The following is a 20,182-nucleotide window of genomic DNA, read 5'->3' as shown; positions in this document are numbered from 1 at the left end:
ACCTGTCACTTTTTAAGGTCCCTGCTATCAAGGCTTTTCTGGAGGGACTCAAAAGAGTCATTCCACCAAGGACCCCACCAGCTCCAGAATGGAACCTCAATTTGGTTCTTACAAGACTGATGGGTCCTCCCTTCGAGCCACTGCACTCTTGTGTGCTTCAGTTTCTGACTTGGAAGGTTGCGTTCTTAGTAGCAATTACATCGCTACGGAGGGTTAGCGAGCTGCAGGCGCTCACCATCCAAGAACCTTTCTTCCAAGTGCATGCTAACAGGGTTGTGCTCCGCACTAACCCTAAATTCTTACCCAAGGTTGTATCTCAATTCCATATAAACCAAACAATTGAGTTGCCGGTGTTTTTCCAAAACCCAGAGACGCTGGCGGAGCGGATGCTCCACACCCTTGACGTTAAAAGGGCCCTAATGTATTACATTGACAGGACAAAGAATTTTCGAAAGACTAAGCAGCTTTTCGTTGCTTTTGCCACACACCACAAGGGAAACGCTATCTCCAAAGCTGGGATCGCTAGGTGGATCGTGAAATGCATTCAAATCTGTTACGCTAAAGCTAAACGCACTCTCACTATCCCACCAAGGGCCCACTCCACCAGGAAGTTGGGGGCCTCTATGGCCTTCCTAGGTAACATTCCCTTAGAAGATATTTGTAGAGCAGCCACATGGTCTACCACACATACTTTCACTAAACATTACTGTGTAGACGTGCACTCCAAACAGCAGGCAGCTGTTGGTCAGGCTGTTCTCAAAACACTTTTTCAGACTGCTGCAGCTGGCACGGGCGGCCGCCGCTAATGGAGGGACTGCTATGTATTCTATGCACAGATATGAATTCAGCAGCCCACATGCCTCAAACTGCAAATGCTACTTACCAGTATGCATCTGTTCTTGGCATGTAGGGCTGCTGACATTCATATCGCCCACCCTCCTCCCCGGCGCCTGTAGCAGCTGCAGTATTCATATATATATATATGCTCATAGCATGGTCATCACTCACATACTTCACTCCATCTCTGCCAATGGCTAAAAACAATCTGGGGATGGAGGCGATGCCCATGCGCACTGTAGTCCAGGGGAGGAGCCACCTATCTCGTGATACTTCGAAGACTCTTCCAGGACAACAATGTGCAATCATCCGGACCCAACACTAGGCGGCGATCTATGCACAGATATGAATGTCAGCAGCCCTACATGCCAAGAACAGATGCATACTGGTAAGTAGCATTTGCAATCTTACCATAGTGGTGGTTTGTGTAATGCAAGTGGGATTGGAACTGAACTGTTTGGAAATCGCAGTAAACAAGAGGATGGAATTAAAGATTATAAGGAGAGGCCCAGCCTTGTGCAATAAACAGGAGCAGAGACATAGGCATAAACAAATGTAATACATATTTAAGCCTGATGGGTTGTATAGTGTAGATGATGTAGTGTTCAAATGTGCGATAATATATTTATATGAATATTTACAAGTACTGAGTGCCAAAGGCTCAAAACATTTATTCCACCTAGAAAAATAATCATGTCAACAACTGTGCCCTAGGTATTCTAAAGGAATCAATCTAAAGTCATCCAGCAATATGGTGTCAACATTTCGGCCCGCAGTAATTACACAGGTCTCATCAGGACAATGACGATCTGTCTATGCAACGGAGTGAATCATCCATAATCATACGCCTCTAAATAGCTTCAAGTAGTTAGACTAAGTGTCTCCTTCTACCTTCCAGTAATAACTCAAGGATGTCAGTAAATACCTTCTGCAACAGTGTATCTCTGGTTCATATCAGGGGACAATAAATAATTCAGCTGAAAGAAAAGCTAATAGTCATATAACCGTGCTCAGTTGGGATTGTAGTGGAGCAGTCCTATAATGTGTGGAGAACTGCTTTTGGCCGCATAGAGTAAAGAATTTGTAGATTCCTGATATTTACCCGATTAATATCCTCGGAGATCTCAGTATTCTCATGCTGATCTATTTCGAGAAAGCATTCAAACCTCTCAGATGGTCTTTCTTTTTTTGAGTGCTGGTATGGATGGTATTTGGGTCATCATTTCTGTCACATGTCAGACTAAGCCAGTCATGAAAAGTTAAACAGAGTTTTGTTGCCACCATTTGTGATCCTCACAGTACCCGACAGGGGTGCCAACTGTCTCCTCTTCTCTTTGCTTTGGTAAAAGAACCACTCTCAACCTGGGTCAGGTTTGATGCCCAATTGGGGGGGCATTACTGGGAGGGGAAATGAAGACCGCATTGCTTTCTGTGCAGATGATGATCTGATAAAGGCTCGAGCTGCAGATGCCTTACCTTTGAATTTCCCAGGCATCAGTCTGGATCTGGAAGATTTTTGGTGAGCATTACCCCTGCCTTACTGTAGGTGGTGGTGTTTGGCTCCACGTGCTTCGTCGACGTCCGCCACACCTACATAGGCGCTAGCTAGTTGCGCAGAGGTCAGTTCTTTTATTTGCGTACCAGCCAGCACTGATCAGGAGAAGAACTACCCTTTCAGTCACTGTTTAAATGGATTTTTTGACTTTGTCAACTCTTTTAGAGTTTTTTTCTGTCGTTGTGTGGCAGGGATGTTCTCCAGGAAAGTTGCCCTCAATGACTGTGGAGCCTGTCATCGACTGACGATGGTGACGGATCTACATCTTGTATGCCTGTGGTGTTTCGAGCACGACCATGAATCAGTCGTGCTCAGACTGCCTCACCGTGAATCATAAGGCCTTGCGGCAGCGGTCCTACAAGCTCATGGCGGGTTGGGGGGGTGACGCAACGTCACAGCCCTCAAGGACTCGGAAGGTCCCAGGACCAGCCGCTGACTCAGAGATCCTCGCCTCACTCCAAATCCTCTGGACATTCGGGTACGTCTTGACACTAGAAGAATGACAAGTTGAAGAGGTCTTCGGCTGCTCCCCATCCGTTGGTTGACAAGACTAGGGGAGAGTCGTCATTCAAGGCCTGGCTCCACGGTAGAGCCTGGGCCTACTCCACGCCTCCCCGCATTTCCAGGATCTGGAGTGATCCTCGCACAACTAAGAGTCCTATGAGGTCTCTTATTTGGACAGCCTGACCCCACTGGTGTCCCTTCGGGCTCTGCGTGGTCGGAAGGAGCTTCATCTGCCTCCGTGCTGGCAGCTCCGGTTCCAGTCAGGCTTCAAGAATCTGTTCTTGGATTTGGACTGGTGCCTGTCTTCTACCATCTTGACCTTCCCCAATGCCGGTCCCAATGCTAACCCTCCTGGCGCCAACCCCATTCTGTTCCCCGTCTTGGATACAGTGCCGGAGAGACGTCGCCCCTGGAACCTACCCTCCTAGATTGGAGCCTGAGCCCTATTCCCTTGGGTTAGGACTTACGGAGGAATGGAAGGGGTCACTGGACCATGAGGCATACAAACCACATGAAGAAAGCCCTGAGTCCTCCCCTCCGAACCACTACTCCTATTCAATGATGCCTTCATTGACGTCCTTTTGGGGACTTGTTCCAAACCCTACATGGGCTTCTGTAATTAGGACTATCGCCCGCCACCACAGTCCCTCAACCCAAATTTCCTCACCTAACACCCTACCCCAGAAAACTTAGTGGTCCAAGTCTCGACATCACAGAACGCATTCCCTACTAATCTAAGAGGCTGGTCTCTTCGAGGAAGAAGATGATTTGTTCTGCCACCCTGGCATAGCAGTCTGTGAACACTGCATTCCTTTTGGTCTGTTATTCTCATGCTCTGTGTGACATGGTTGCTCAGGTGCTGCCAACGGTTTCAGAGGGGACCTGTTAGCCACGTATGCTGCCCAGCCTCTACATGTCGGAGGATGCGGTTACTCCAGGCCATGTGGGTCAGGCTGCCAGCGATCTGGTCAGTCCACCACCCCCCTGGCGGCTGCAGCCTCTAAACCCTCCTAATCTGCCCCATTACCAGCATAGGCATCCAGTTACCGCCAGAATTAAGCATCATCCGCCCCTTTGGCAGTCCCTAACAACGGACAGGTGTGTTTTGCAAATCGTCCAAAGGGGTTACTTCCTCCCCTTCATGACAACCTCTCCCTCAATGCCACCATCTCACGACCGGCTGATGGAGGATCATTTATCCCTTCTCTGCAAGGAAGTCATGGCTCTCTTGGCCAAGGGAGCCATAGAGAGGGTACCAACGCCAGAAGTAGGTTGGGGTTGCTATTCCCACTATTTTCTGGTCCTCCAACATGACAAAGCTTACATCCTGTCCTAGACCTGTGGTGCCTCAACGACTTCCTCGAGATGGAGAAATTCAGAATGCTTACCTTAGCTCAGGTCCTGTCTGCTCTGGACACAGGAAACTGGATGGCAGCATTGGACTTGCAGAACACTTATTTCTGCATCTCCTTCCTGCCTTGCCACCGGCGTCACCTGCGGTTTACTGTGGGCCATGAGCACTTTCAGTTCACTGTGCTCCCTTTTGACCTTACCAGGGACCTGAGGTTGTTCACCAAGGTGATGACACTGGTTACAGCTCTTCTGCGTAGATCAGAGGTACGACTCTTTCCCTATCTCGATGACTAGCTGCCGAAGGTGGGCTCACCCCAGGCTGTCTTTTCTCACCTCCGCTTATGGTGAACCTCCTGCACTCCCTGTGGTTCACTATCAACATGCCAGAGTCACACCTGGCTCCCTCTCGGATGCTCCCTTTGATTGTAGCTGTTCTGGACACAGTGCAGTTTCTGGCTTTTCCTTCTAAGCCGGTAGTCCAGGATATTCATGCTATGATACCAATGTTTCAGCCTCTATCCTGGATTTTGGTGAGGCAGACCCTGAGGCTGTTGGGACTCATGGCCTCCTGCAACTTGCTGGTAACTCGTCCCCAATGGCATATGAGGGCTGTGCAGTGGGACCTGAAGTTTCAATAGGCACAGCATCAGGGACACTTTTTCAACATGGTCCAGATCTCCGCTGGAACTGCAAAAGATCTGCAGTGGTGTCTCCCAAACTTTGATTGGGTCAGAGGCAGACCCCTCACCCAACCAGATCTCACAGTAGTGACAGATGTGTCACTCCTGGGATGGGGCGGACATCGGGGAGAGGTGGAGATCAGAGTACTCCGGTCCCAGGCCGAATCTGGACTCCGCATAAACCTGCTGGAGCTCCATGCGATCCAGCTGGCATTGAAAGCCTTTCTACCCTCCGTCACGGGAGGGCTAATGCAGACAATACCACCGCCATGTTGTACTGCATCAAACTCTGGACCCTTTGTCAAGAAGCCCTGCTTTTATGGACATGTCTGCAACAGCAGGGTATATACCTGGTGGTTCAGTACCTGGCAGACTCTCTGAACGCCAGAGTGGACAAACTCAGCCTTTGATGCCTAGCCGATCACAAGTTTCATCTTGAACTGGAGGTGGCTCTAGTTCTCTTTCAACAGTGTGGAGAGCCTTGGTTAGATCTGTTTGCCTCCGCTGAGAACGTGCAATGCCAACAGTTTTGCGCATTGGAGTTTCCAAAGCGGCTCTCGGAGACCGTTCTCGTCTCTAGTGGAGCACAGTTCTCCAATATGCCTTTCAGCTCATACTCCTGCCCTAAGTACTCAGAAAGGTCCAAAACTACAAACCCCAAATCATCATTGTGGCTCTGAATTGGCACAGAGTCTGGTATCTTGAGCTACTGAGCACGACTATCTTGGCAGCCAGGTGTCCCTTCCAAAGACAGCATACTTCTTCTGTTGAAAACAATTTGTGGCATGGTGTGCAGAAAAAGCCATTGATCCCCTTTCTGCCTCCCTTTCTGAAGTTTTACACTTCATTTGTCCCCTTGCCCAGCAGGGCTTTGCTCTGGACACTTAAGGAATATCTATCTACTCTTTCTGCCTTTTTGTGGCTGTCTGACCAATCTTATCTGTTCAAATACCCCATTGTACATACGTTTCTGAAAGGTCTTGTTCGTCTCTTCCCTCCTTCACCATTTCTCGTCCCTCAGCAGGACCTTAATTTGGTGTTTAGCTTTCTTGAGGTGTGCTCTTTTCGAGCCTCTCCTTAATTGTCCCCTGCGACTTCTGAGAATTAAAACAGCCGTCCTTGTGGCTAATACGTCTGCCTGTAGAGTAAGTGAGCTGCAGGCCTAGTCATTTATGCCGCCTTACCTACTAGTCTATCCTGACAAACTGGTGCTTCCTGCAAGGGCCTCCTTTTTTTGCTGAAAGTGGTCACTTCATTTCACGTATGATAATCCATCACTCTGCCTACCTTTTATGCTCCTCCACATCCCTCTAAAGAAGTGAAGCGACTCCACTGTCTGGGCCTGAAAACAGCGTTGTCATTTCACCTTGACAGCACACCAAGAGTTCTGGGTGGACGACCAGCTCTATGTCTGGTATTTTTGGTGCGAAGAAAGGCCAGGGTGTGCAGAAGTGAACCATCTCTAGATAGGTCATGCTCTGCAATAAAATCTGCTAAACACTGACCAAGAAACAACCTCCAGAATGTTTGCCAACTCATTCCACCAGAGCTTTAGCTGCACCACTGTGTTAGCTCGTGGAGTTCCGGTCCTGGACATCTGCCAGGTAGCAACATGGACTTCCCTGCTCACGTTCCCCAAACATTACTGTCTGGACAGTCAGGTCCTTAGGAATAGGCACTATTACCGATTGATCTAGTGGGACTTCCTTCTTTTAGATTGGTCCGCAGACCCACCACTGTGGATGGTGTTGCTTGGGTATCTCTTCAAAAGTCAAAAATCTGCGACTAGAAGTCTCTATCAGATGAACAAATTACTTACCTGTGGTAATGCCTTATCTGGTAGAGACTATATTTAGGTGCAGATTCCTCTCTCTCTCTCTCTCTCTCTTTGTCACGGCGCTCTCTCCTGCTTGTGCCTCCGGGCGGGCTCTCGCCTTGGCTTTCAAGGTGGTTCCACGGAGTGGTGCTTTACGCTTTCCTTGCTATGTCTTGCTGCTCTGGCCTTCTAGTGTTTTACTGCCACTTGGTGCTCTCGTCTTGATTGCACCAGCTGTTCCTCACAGTGGTGCTCTGCCTTTTTTCTTGCTCTGGCCTGCTGTTATTGCCTTCTGCTGCCTTTGTGCCACCTGGCGGTGTTTTTCACCTTTTGTTTCTCTTTTTTTTTTCTATCTGTTTTTTTTGCACACTGTTCTCATGCTCTCCTCAGTTTTGTTGTGATGGCTCCGCGTTGTGGCGCGAAAAAGTTCTCTGAAGCAAACTGATGTCAGTGCGTCGGGAAGGGGCTTATGTGACCTCGTTGATGTCACGCCCACTGAGGACGTCGGGCGGAGTCGCTTGGCACCGCCGCCCCCGGCGCGCAGGGATTCTGGGCAAGAAAGTTTTCCTGGTCCAGTCTCACGCCTTGGGGATATTCTACGTTAAGGAATCTGCAGCTAGAATTGTCTCTACCAGATACATCGTTACCGAAGGTAAGTAACTCGTACGTTCATAGCGTATCCTGCGGGGCGGTTCAAGGCCGGTATAGCTACAGAATACTCAGAGAGCCACGTCTCCGTAAGGAATAAAATATCTGTGGAAATCTCTTGAAGGAGGTCCGACACCTCCGCATGATGTTTGACTAGGGAACTGCAGTTTAAGCTGCAAATAATATATTCCTTCAGCACAGAGGCTAGGGGCTCCGCTCGGAGGTGGGGGTTCACCTTAAAGTTGCATAGATTGGAATGTGAGGGACAGGAATCAGGGTGCCAGCTGTGAAACCCACAATCGGCTGTAGATTGCAGAGCAAATAGAGCTTCCCTTGTATAGACTAACCAATGAGGTGGGCAAGGGGCAGGGTCCTTGGCTCCTGACGACGTCAAGGCTGGACCGGATTGGATACATCTGGACAGTTGGGTCGCGGCACAACCTGACTCAAAAATACAGTAAGCAAAGTGCAATGGAGCAACAAACAATGTGCAAATTAGCTTTTTTATGCAGGGTTGCAAGATTAGGCTAAAGAACAACCAGCAATTCCCTGCTTGAACCACTCGTCCTATAGGCACGTCCACGCTGCAGTGTGCATTTAGTACCTGGCGGGCACAACTAGCTTCTCCCAGGCTGGACAGGATTCGATAAAACTGGCCAATCTGGTCGCGGCACTACCGGACTCAAAAATACAGTAAGCAAAGTGCACTGGAGCAACGAACAATGTGCAACTTTGCTTTTTTATGCAGAGTTACAAGATTAGGCTGAAAACCAACCATCAGTTCCCTCGCTAGAACCACTCATCCTAAAAGGGCGTCCGGGCTTCGATGTGCATTTTGTACACGGGGGGCACAACTGGCTCCTCCCAGACTGGACCGGATTGGATCAAATTGGCCAATCTGGTCGCGTCACTACCGGACTTCAAAATACTGTAAGCAAAGGGCAATGGGGCAACGAACAATGTGCAAATTAGCTTTTTTTATGCAGAGTTACAAGATTAGGCTTAAAACCATCCAGCAGTTCCCTTACAAGAACCACTTGTACGTCTACAAAACATTGTGTGGGTGTGCTGGCTCGCCAACAAGCCAATGTTGGCCAGGAAGTTCTCTGTACACTTTTTCAATCTACTGCAACTTCCACAGGCTAGCCACCACTTTCTGGGAGGACTGCTACAGAGTCTGTGCATGGCATGGGTACAGCCACTCATACCTCGACCAGAAAATGTTACTTTGTAGACATCTGTTCGTGGCATGTTGGGCTGTAGATTCACATGCACCCACCCTCCTCCCTGGATACCTGTTGCCATACATGGCAGTCATCTTTATATGTTGTTTTTTTCCCCTCATTCTTTGCATGAACATCTCTCTTTACATTGCTTCATACACATTCCATCCTCACTCGCTGAGCGGGAAACCAATCTAACAATGGAGTTGATAGCCATGCACATTACCAGCAAGAGGAGGAGTCTCAGTACCTTGAGACTCGAAAGACCTATTTGAAGAAAAATAACTTGCACATATCCGAGCCCAATACTAGATAGCCTTAGTATGCACAGCATGTGAATGTACAACACTACATGCCACGAACAGATGATAACTGGGTAAGTAACATTTTCCTTCTGGTGGATACTCTTATCTAACCACAGATTTCTCAACTTGAGAATACCCCCAGATGCCACACTGGATCTAGAAATATTTCTTAGCATTGTTTCTGTGTACCTAGAGGAGGCACCATGCAGCTCCACTTCAGCTTTGTCCCACCCCTGAAGATGCGCAAAAGCCAAATCTACGTGCCACCTTTGAGCGCTGACATCAGTGTCTTTCTTGACTTCGTCCTTGCCGTCGTACTTATGAACTTATTGGATATGCAAGTTTGTAGATCTCTAATCTGTAATCATTATGGACAGTGAAAGGAATCCATTGCACAGAACATTAAGAAGGGAGGGCTGTGAAGAATCTGCAGTTATATGGTATCCACCAGAAAGAGGGTTACTGTAACTTTTTCTTCTGATTGGAACTTCCAACTGCAGATTCCTAACCTTGTGAATAGACACCAAAGCAATAACTCTTCAGGCTGTGGGTCTGTGGAGGGTCTCAACCAAGAAAACCATACAGGACCGAATGAGCGAAGTGCCCCTCCTACTGGATGTGGTTATCAAAGCAGGAGTGATTCATGAACATATGGGTTGACGCCCACATCATGGCCTGGCAGATGCCCAGAACGGGCTCCTAGATTGCCAATATGGTGGTAGCAGCCTTGGCTCTGGTCAAGTGAGCCTCCAGCCTTTCTGGTGGCTGCTTCTTAGTCAAAGCAAACACAAGGAGATGATGGACGGAGTGCTGAAACTTTTCAGACACTCACCCCCAGTCACAGATCTTAGTTGAATCCATCATCGTTCTTTAGCTCACTTTGCCACCCCAGTTCAGACACCGCTATATGTAAATCAGTCTTGACCCTGTGCCTCAAGGGAACAGTCCAACCAGAACTGCCAAGCCATGTCTTCCCTGGACCGGAAACAAGTATCATGGGACCGGTTTTGGGCTAACAGCCCACATCAGCCAGGCTAGCTCGAATCCAGTGGCAAAGTGAGCAAGGGACAAACATCTGGGCATACCCTGCCAACTTAGTCAATACACAGCAAATCTTTATACAGAGGACTAGAGTCGATTGTCCATCTGATGGTGTTTGATGTGATTGATGTAAAAACTAAAAGCTCTTTTGAGATCGAAACCATGGACTCTCTCCCTCTTTTGACAGGTAAGCCAGGGCAAAGATTGCAGGAAGGGGTGATAAACAGTCAGACGTGAAAGAGCATCACAACTTTAGGCAAAGCTGCTGCTGTAGTACGCAACATCAGTTTGTCCCAAAAACAAAGTGCACTATTGTGGGTGAACATATGCTGCTTGTAGCTCACTCGTATGGTGAGCTGAGTTTCTGGCTATGAGAGACTGTTTTGAGAGTCAAGCCTTAAAGCACATCTGTGCACCATCTCAAATAGAGTACACATGAGGAAGAAGAACACCAAATTAAGGCTTCTGTTTTTTGACTGAGTGCACTGAGGCTTGCTAATCAGACCTCAGTGCCAGTGCCCTGACCTTGAACTGTATGGCGAATTAGTCGAACCAATTGGAAATGGCTAACCTACCTATAAGTTCCTAACTAGTATGTGGTACCCAGGGCATGTAAGTTAGAGGGGTACCCCAAGGCTTGAAGCTCTTGTTGTCCCACCCTGGAGATCCCCCAAGTAAACTAAAGTCCCCCAACCCGCCACTGCAGACTGGCAGAGCAGTTGTGCACTTTCTAGCCCAACTTTGCCATTAAATGCAAAGGTAAAGCCACTACTTCCCCTGTACATCTATGTAAGCTACCCCTCTGGCAGGCGTACCGAGTCCTTGGGCAGAGTGCAACATACGCTTGGATTCCCTATTAAGAAGCAAACTTGAAAATAAGTTAGGGGTGAGTCTGCTTGTCAACGCCTGGGTCACCAAAAGTTACGGCATAGGGTGTTGAACAAGGAAGGGCAGGTCGCCAGGAGGATCCGTCTCTTCTTGCAACCTGTCTGTTAACCGATAAGCAAGAGCCAGTCTAGCCCCAAGTGCGCTTCACAATGTCCGTCAGGGCTTCATTAAAAGGACAAAGTGGTTCTGTGGGAGTCTATCCAGGTGGCAGGTTGTCCAACAGGTTATTAGTCTTGACTTCTACAGATGGAAGTTAGAGATCTAACAGGCCTCCTTATTTTAACAGCAAACAAAGCAGATTCATTTGAGAGGTGCATGGGGTAGAGTTCAGCCCAGTGTTCGGGGAAGTGTCTAATTCAATGGCGCCTTGAAGGTCCATGAACAAATTTTCCTCGTTCTAATAGTGGCATACTTTCTCCCCATCATCATATTGATTGTGCTGAAAATTAGCTGGAAAATGTATGTGGAGTGCTCTGGGCAAAAAGTTTAATCTTAGTCAAAGTGAGGTTGAACTGATAGTAAAGGGCCCGACTTTTGTCAAGGTTGTGTTGGATTTTCTTCCACCTAGTAAAGTAATGAATTCTTACGGTGCATCAGCACAGACACTTGGAGGACCAGCGACGACTATAGTTCAGGGCTCCACGTTGGGTTGAGCATCAGCCCCGGAGTCTGGGCAGGCCCCATAGTGGGGGTCAAGCGGTACAGATGGCATTGAAGATGTGGCTGCTAATGTTAATCGGACTGTAGGGCTCCTCAGAAACTTGATAGTCCAAAGGCATGCCAGAGGGAGTGGGAAGGATGTCACAGATGTGCAACCCTTAAACTTGTGTGTCACAATAAACATTGAAATTTGGGTTGGATGAGTATAAGCTGTGGGATAGCTTCTGCAGTAGGAGACTGGGACCAAGATCTGGATTCCTCTTGACATCTGTACAACTTTGCTTGATGACAATGGCAGAAAGAGGGGGGAAGAGTTGCACTTTAACTTCTCATGCCTCTTTTTCGATTTGGATTAGCCATATTGATTTGTAATGGGAAGAGGACCTTTCACTGGGCTGGTCCACGTCCTTGACTGAGACCAGCCCTTGAATACCTTCCAATGGCATAAAGCTCGTCTTTACCATCGAAGTTCACTTTGGGATTCATCCTGGCACAGTCCCTGCTAGCTTTGGAGTTAGTGGGTGGCAGATCGTTCTCCTACATTGCTGCCAAGACCTGGAACAAACTCACCTTCCACATCAGACGAAGTACGACACTTCACCTATTCAGAAAGGATCTCAAGACCTGGCTTTTCGGATGACAACGGAGCTGCTTGACCCCTCCCCTCCCAACAGCGCCTTAAGACCCTCATGGGTGAGTAGAGCGCTTCAAAAACCCTGATTGATTGATTAATTGATTGATTGATTAAAAAACCCTAGGCACCAGAGACCTACCTGTTGGGGATCTGTCACCGATATGTTTCTGACAGTCCTTGCAAAGTTAAAGCCCTGTATTCTTCAGAGGGGGCATTGTCCCTTGCACACACAAAAACACATCCGAAGGCAAATAAAGAAAGAAACTGATGCAATCACGTTAGGGTTTTGCACGTATGTGGCTCAGGGATCACTCCGGGGCAGTGCGAAGCGGACACTGATCTGCACACCTCCCCTGCCAGCGAGTTGGAGCAGTGCTAAGAAAAATCTCTATCCAGTCTAGCACCTGGGGGTAATAACAGGGTGAGAAATCTGCTTTTAGAAGTAGGGAATTGAAGTTGTCATTAAGGAAAACAAGGTCATAAGAGCACTTCGTTTGAGGCATATGAGCTGCAGATTGTACACTATGCATAGATCACCTTCTGGTGTTGGGCTCGGTTGTCTGCATGTTGTTTTTGTCTTCGAAGATGTGTTGCAGTCACAAGACTGGAGATTCCTCCTTTGGTGGACAATGCGCGAGGGCATCAGCTCCATCATTAGATAGTTTTTTCCGCCATCGGGTTCGGATGGGACTAGCTGCGCTCTGGGTCGGTGTCGTTATAGAGCCCCCTTTCGACGCGCAATCACACTTAACCGACGGTATTGTCTCAATTGCGTGCCTTTGACTCACACCCTTGACAACTTACGAATAAACTTCGACACCTGCGGACTTTGACGCCGGCCGCTGGGCCTACGCACGCCGGTAAAGACGGACGTCGATGGAACAGACTCCCTTTAAAAAATTTCCCCAGTTTGGTGCTAAGTTTCCACACTCGGGCCTCCATCCTGTTTGCAATCTGTGCCTCTCTCCAGAGAGGTCGATAGTGAGGCTTGTTCTTTAAGTCCAAGAAGACCATCCAGGATCGTCAAGCTTGACGCCGCGAGATGTCCTGAGGCACAGGTTCCATTCCGAACATCTTCCATCCAGGTCCTGATAGCCTTCTGGAGCCAGAAGAGGAGAAAAGGACCCGGACTCCAAAGCAGACTTCTCCGACGCCGAAGATGACATCACCCCGGCTCAAAGGGACATGAGTACTGAGACCCCCGCCCCACCCAAACCCATACCAATGGCTCCAGTAACACCTTTGTGCTCAGGTCCACACCGTACAAAAACTTTGAGCACCCCGACTCCGGGCCCGGCACTCATGGACAAACCAAAGCCATCCGGCTAATAACCAATACATCCATCACATGTGCGCTTGGCGCAGCAGACACAGTGTCCCGTTCAATAAATACCAGTGTTTTGCTACGCAGACACGCCTGGCTCAGGGTATCTGGAATTAAACAATAGGTACAAAATACCATCCTAAATCAACCCTTTGATCAGGAGCACCTCTTTGGCCCTGCAGTTGACGCATATTTGGAAATGATTAAAAAGGACACAGAGACCGCAAAGTCTATGGGAGCCTTACAGTCCCCATCTGCCAGAGGCTTCTTTCGCCGCTCTTTGTATAGAGCAGGTTCCAAGACAAATACATCAGAACACCCGTCCTCATCCTATGAAAGTCCTAACCAGAGCTCCTTTCCCAGGGGATACAATAGGGGAAGTTACAGAGGGAACAACAAGGGTAGAGACGGGTTAACAACTCCCCTAATAGCAAACAGTGACTTCCCCACGCTTCCCTCCGATCATCCCACTCCTGTCAGGGGATGCCTTTCACAGTTCCTTCCTTTCTGGAATTCCATCACAACAGACAAGTGGGTAAGACAAATTATCCAGAATGGTTATTGCCTGGAACTCACTTCTACGCCTCTCAACATTCCTCCAAAACAGCGTCAAATGTCATTAGAACACCTGACGCTCCTCAAACAGGAGGTCTTAGCAATGTTACAAAAACATGCAGTAGAACCAGTTCCTGTGCCTCATCAGGGCACAGGGGTCTATTCCCTTTATTTTCTAATCCCAAAAAAGGACGGCTCTCTCAGGCCAAATACTGGACCTCAGACCGCTCAACTTTTACATTGTCAGACCACTTCCACATGGTCACTTTACAACACGTGATTCTACTACTACAGCAAGGCAACTTTCTCTCCACGCTAGATCTAAAGGACGCCTACTTCCACATTCCCATACATCCTGCTCACAGGAAATATCTCAGGTTTGTGGTAGATGGTCAACACTACCAGTTCAAAGTTCTTCCATTCGGAGTCACTACAGCAAACAGAGTGTTCACCCAGTGCCTCGCAGTGGTTGCAGCCCATCTGAGAAGACAACAAATTCATGTCTTCCCTATCTGGACGATTGGCTCATAAACACAAACTCCAACAACAGCTGTGTTCAACACACACTCTGTACAATACAGTTGCTTCACAGTCTGGGATTCACAATAAATCTAGGCAAATCCCATCTCCAACCGTCCACACTACAACAATATCTAGGAGCTACAGTGGATTCTTCCACAGCCCTAGCATATCCCAATCGAGTCAGGATAAGTACTATACAAATGCTAGTTCAAAGATTTCAGCCACAACACTCACTACCAGCAAGAGTGTTCATGCGGCAAATAGGAATGATGGCCTCTTGCATTTTTCTCGTTCCTCATGCAAGACTGCAAATGCGTCCATTACAAGAGTGTCGAGCATGTCCGTGGAACCAAGCTCAAGGTCAGCTAACAGATCTGGTGTTGGTGGACGACCCCATTCATCGCTCTCTGCAGTGGTGGACCACAAAAAAACTTTCCAAAGGGCGGTCGTTCCTCAAGCCAGTCCCACAGATAGCGCTAACAGATGCATCACTCACTGGCTGGGGAGTACATCTTCACACCCATATCGTTCCAGGTTTATGGACCTCCCAACAAAAATTATTTCACATCAGCTACCTAGAATTGTTAGCAATCTCTCTAGTGTTGGAGTCTTTTCAATCACTACTGCTAGGGAAAGGTGTCCTAATCCGTACAGACACAACAGCAATGTATTACATACAAAAGGAAGGGGACACACACTCTCTACAGTTATCCCACCTAGCACAGAGCATCTGGAGATGGGCCATTTTGCGGAAGATATACCTCCTGGCAGAACACCTACCAGGAGTACACAATCAGATAGCGGATCTGCTCAGCCGTCAAACACAACAGATCCACGAATGGGTACTTCATCCTCAAGTTCTTCTTCCATTCTTTCACAAGTGGGGACACCCAGAGATAGATCTGTTTGCCACACACCAAAACGCCCAAGCTTCGCATACAGGTATCCACACCCATTGTCCAAAGGCAATGTGATATGGAGGAATCGGTCCGGCAAATTTGCTTATGCTTTTCCGCCTCTCCCACTCATTCCATTACTATTGAGGAAACTCCAACAACATTCCCTCACAATGATCCTAGTTGCTCCAACATGGGCAAGGCAACCGTGGTTCACAACTCTGTTGGAACTATCACCTCAAAAGCTTCACCTCTCCCCCAAGCTTCTCACTCGGAACCATGGAGAGATAAGACACCCAGATCCCAATCAGCTCAACCTTGCGATCTGGCTCCTGAAATCCTAGAGTTTGGCTACCTTAATCTCCCGCCAGACTGTATGAACATTATCAAAGAAGCTAGACGCCCTACCGCAAGGGCATGGTATGCGGCAAGGAAGAGGTTCGTCATTTATTGCCCACACAATAAAATCAACCCACTAGATGCTACCATTCAAAACATCATCTGTTACCTCTTGCATCTACAACAATGTAACCTAGCGTATACATCTATAAGGTTATATCTAGCTGCCACAGCAGCCTACCTCCAGAACGGACAACATTTGTCTTTGTTTAGAATTCCCGCTATTAATGCTTTTATGGAAGGACTTAAAAGAATAATTCCACCAAGAGCTCCACCCTCTCCAGTGTGGAATCTCAATGTACTCCTTACCAGACTAATGGGTCCTCTTTTGAACCTCTACACAACTGTAAACTACAGTTCCTTACTTGGAAAGTAGTATTTTTAGTCGCATTCACATCTCTCAGAAGAGTGAGTGAACTTCAGGCATTAACCATACAAGAACCATTTTTACAAATCGATCATAACAAAGTGGTTCTTAAAACAAACCCAAAATGTTTACCCAAAGTTGTATCTGCCTTCCATATATACTAGTCTGTTGAACTACCAGTATTCTTTCCTTAACCAGACTCAGTGGAAGAAAGAGCTCTACACACCGTAGATGTTAAAAGAGCATTACTTTACTGCACTGAAAGAAACAAAATGCTTTAGGAAAACCAAACAACTTTTCATGGCTTTCTCCCCACCTCACAAGGGCAATCCTATATCCAAAACCGGAATTGCAAGATGGATTGTAAAATGCATACAAATATGCTACCTTAAAGCCAAACAAACGTTAACATCCCCCCTAGAGCTCATTCTACACATAAACGAGGGGCCTCTAAGATATTCTTAGGGAACATTCCCCTTGATGACATATGTAAGGCAGCAACTTGGGCCACACCATACCTCTCCACAAAACACTATTGTGGAGCTGTGCAGGCAAAGTAACAAGCTAGTGTGGGCCAAACTGTATTAAAACACTATTTCAAACTACTGCAACAGATACAGGCAGCCACAGCTAAGGAGGATACTGCTGTATAGTCATTGCATAGTGTACAATCTGCAGCTCATATGCCTCAAACGGAAAATGCTACTTACCAGTATGCATCTATTCTAGGCATGTAGAGCTGCAGAGTTGTACACGCCCACCCACCTCCCCGGATACCTCTATCTGTTCCAGTATTATCTTATTTAAAAACATCACTCATGGACATCTTTCTACTTCTTACTACTCCATCTAACCCTAAGTTGGAGCCAATGCCCATGCGCATTGTCCACCGAAGGAGGAGTCACCAGTCTCATGACTGCAATACTTCTTCAAAGACAAAAACAACATGCCAACATCCGAGCCCAACACCAGATGGCGATCTATGCATAGTGTACAACTCTGCATCTCTACATGCCAAGAACAGAAGCATACTGGTAAGTAGCATTTTCCTTTCCTGACATTCAACGTTTACATGCTTTACCTTAGCGTCTCCAATGTATGGTCTTGTGATCTCTCCCTGTTTCAAAGCTGCCCACAGCCTTTACTGTCCTCTGAAAGTGTAAACTTGTTAAAATTTAGGGTTTTAGCAGTTTACCACTTGTACTTCATTTCCACACTCAAAAACAGTGTGTTGCATTCGGTGGTTGGCAAAGGAAGGGCTAATTGTGGGCCTAGTTCCATGTGTGGAACCCATTCCTCAATTTTTGAATGCTGCCATCCACAGATTTTGTCTGTTTACATTTGTGTAGGAAGTGCTGGCACTAACTGGCTGGTTAGAGGCATCTTGTGTACCACATAAGAGGAGTGTACAAGCAACGTAATTGATAGTTTGCTACCACAGTGCTTTCACTAGTGGGTTTATGAACAATGGGAAAGTGGTTAAAAGGCAGCCTGGGAGTCCCTGTGGGTTTATTTGGTTTGCTCTCATTTTTGTATCACAAATGTGTTGATCTATATTCTCTGAAATTCGATTGGAAATGCTTTTGGTAAAAGATAGAATTGGAAAACATAATAGTTTAAAGTTTATAAAACAATAAGCACTGATAAGAGGATGGAGAAGAGGTGTAAATTGCTAATTGTCTCCCTGAATAGGTGACAGGGGGGATGTGATATTGGTGGTTTATCCTTTTATATGTGCAATAAATGTCTTGGAAAATCACACTCCGCGATCTTTCTAAATCAAACAATCTACCAAGGCATAGGTATTTGTGGTGGATACGGGGTTATGGGTTGGTACTGAGTGGATGCAATTAAGTGCTGTTCCTTCAAGATATCGGTGCAGGCAGCTGGCTCTTTATATAGTATACCCAAAAAGAGGTATACTGTGTAAAGAGTTCAGGTATTACCTTATGAGTGGACAGAGGCTTTCGCATGGAAAACCCAAGGTGCTCTTTTAGGGTGTAATGTGAATGGGCAGCCTTAGGCTTATCAGAGAAGAGTGTTGGGTATTTGCAAATACGCATACAGTCAAGGAATGGTATACACATCTCAATAATAAGACGCGACGCACACCAATTTATAAAAATAACACATCTTTATATTTAGAATCATATACCAAAGGTGGTAGTCTCTTTGAAGCTCCCTGCCTTGGAATGCTCATTTGCAGGGCATCCTGTGGGAGGGGGTGTAAACACCCTCTGCCCAAGTAGGCTTTGTTCCTGACCTCCTGAGAACAAAGGCTCTCACCCCTGGGGATCAAACTCGTCTGGGGTGGCAGGCGGGCTAGAACCAGTCAGTCAGCACTCTAATAGGTGGTATGTTTTCAGGGGGCCACCTCTAAGGTGCACTTTGGATTCATGAATTTGTAAATCCATCACTAGAATCAGTGTGGGTTTATTAATACAAGATGTTTGACACCAAACATGTGAGGTTTCAGTGAAGCCATCATGTAGTTGGGGAACTTGTTTTCACCAGTGTATAGCACATTTTTTTTAAACCGCTTCCCTGGTCCCTTGTTCCGGCAGGAATTTAGCTGGCCAGAACAGGGGCATATCTGCTCAGTCAGATATGTCAACACATGCAGTATAATGCACCCTGCCTTAGGACTGGAAGGCCTGATGTGGGGTGACTTACATATACTGTATGATGTGTTTGTAGGCATGGCACACAGGGATGTGTGCCATGTCGGGTTTTAACTTCTGTCTGCACCAAGACACGCAGCCTGCAGTGGCAGTCTGTAGGTGTTTGGTGAGGGGTCCCTTAGGGCGGCACAATACATGCTGCAGCCCTTAGGGACCCTCTCTGGTAGCCTTGCCCAAGGTACCTGGGGTACCATTTCCTAGGGATTCACAGGGGTGCCCAAAGGTCTTGCCAATTGGGTTAACAATTGTGCACTTTTAGGAATGCGATCTGGCACTGGGGACCTGGTTAGCAGGATTGCAGTGCACTTCTAGTCCAAATTGCATCAAATATCAGGCAAAAAGGGGGAATGACCACCTAGAAAAGGGGCCCTTTTCTAAAATCCGTGTTACCATTAGTTGTTTTAAAGGCTTACTGCTTCCTTTTAACTTTCCCTTTTCGATGTATTTCTAACCATTTTAATTTTGAAGAATTACTTTTTGTTTGAATTGATTTCAATTGAACTTTAATCACATTTACCAATTTAATTTACTTTTTGTTCAAAGACTTTCCCGATGAGAAATCACTAACAATAGGGTGACAAGTCTTAGAACTATATTAATCACCAATAGAAATGCGGAATATCCTGAAAAGTTTGTTTCAGGGTGCCTTTTGTAAAATATTTATAAGGTACTACTAGAGAATACAGTTGCAGTGAAGACTCTGCAACTATTAGTTCTAAATATTTGCAAACTATTTTCAGGGGCCCACTGCTGAAAATACATAATATCTAATTTAACATTGCTAATGGTGAACAATTATCGAAGCTTGGCTGTTTTGAAAAACCCTTTCTGTCTTAAAGTGATAGAAATAAGCTTTAGATTTCCAGAATTATTAATGATGTATGGCCCCTATGACTTAAGCTGCCCAAGGGCATACAATCATAAAGGTGGAAACCTGAAATGCTCTCTGTAAGGGACCGTAAACTTCCTTATTTAGGATTGTATGTAATTTATTTTGGTAGACGTGTCCCACATCACTGTGGCATAGATCTATCTTTAACTCCAGTTAAAAACAGAATGGAATGTTTCAATGCATGGGCATTTGTTTCTGTTGCGGACTTGGACCTGATCGAGGTTTGCACCCCAATTCATGAAACTAACACACATAATTCTTTCATTCACAGAAAGCTTTACTGGACAGATGGGGACAACATCAGCATCGCGAACATGGACGGCACAAATCAGAGTGTCCTGTTCACTGGCCAGAAAGGACCTGTTGGTATGTTTATAGAGCAGCTGCTAGTTCAGAGAAGGT

The 20,182-nt window shown here is 46.8% G+C and overlaps 1 protein-coding gene across 2 annotated transcripts in view; it reads left to right on the top strand.

Moving 5' to 3' along the window:
• LRP1 (LDL receptor related protein 1) overlaps nt 1–20,182 on the top strand; it is a 1,437,817-nt gene that overhangs the window by 496,712 nt on the left and 920,923 nt on the right. For both annotated transcript variants that reach the window (XM_086966724.1, XM_086966716.1), the window contains exon 31: nt 20,052–20,146. In XM_086966724.1, coding sequence (XP_086822850.1) covers nt 20,052–20,146 — 95 coding nt within the window. The remainder of the gene's footprint in view (nt 1–20,051; nt 20,147–20,182) is intronic.

This window comes from Lissotriton vulgaris, chromosome 1_1 (assembly GCF_964263255.1).
Source record: "Lissotriton vulgaris chromosome 1_1, aLisVul1.2, whole genome shotgun sequence".
NCBI classification, from domain to species: Eukaryota; Metazoa; Chordata; class Amphibia; order Caudata; family Salamandridae; genus Lissotriton; species Lissotriton vulgaris.
The sequence above is the reverse complement of the archived record's forward strand: the minus strand, read 5'-3'. Positions and strand labels throughout refer to the sequence as shown.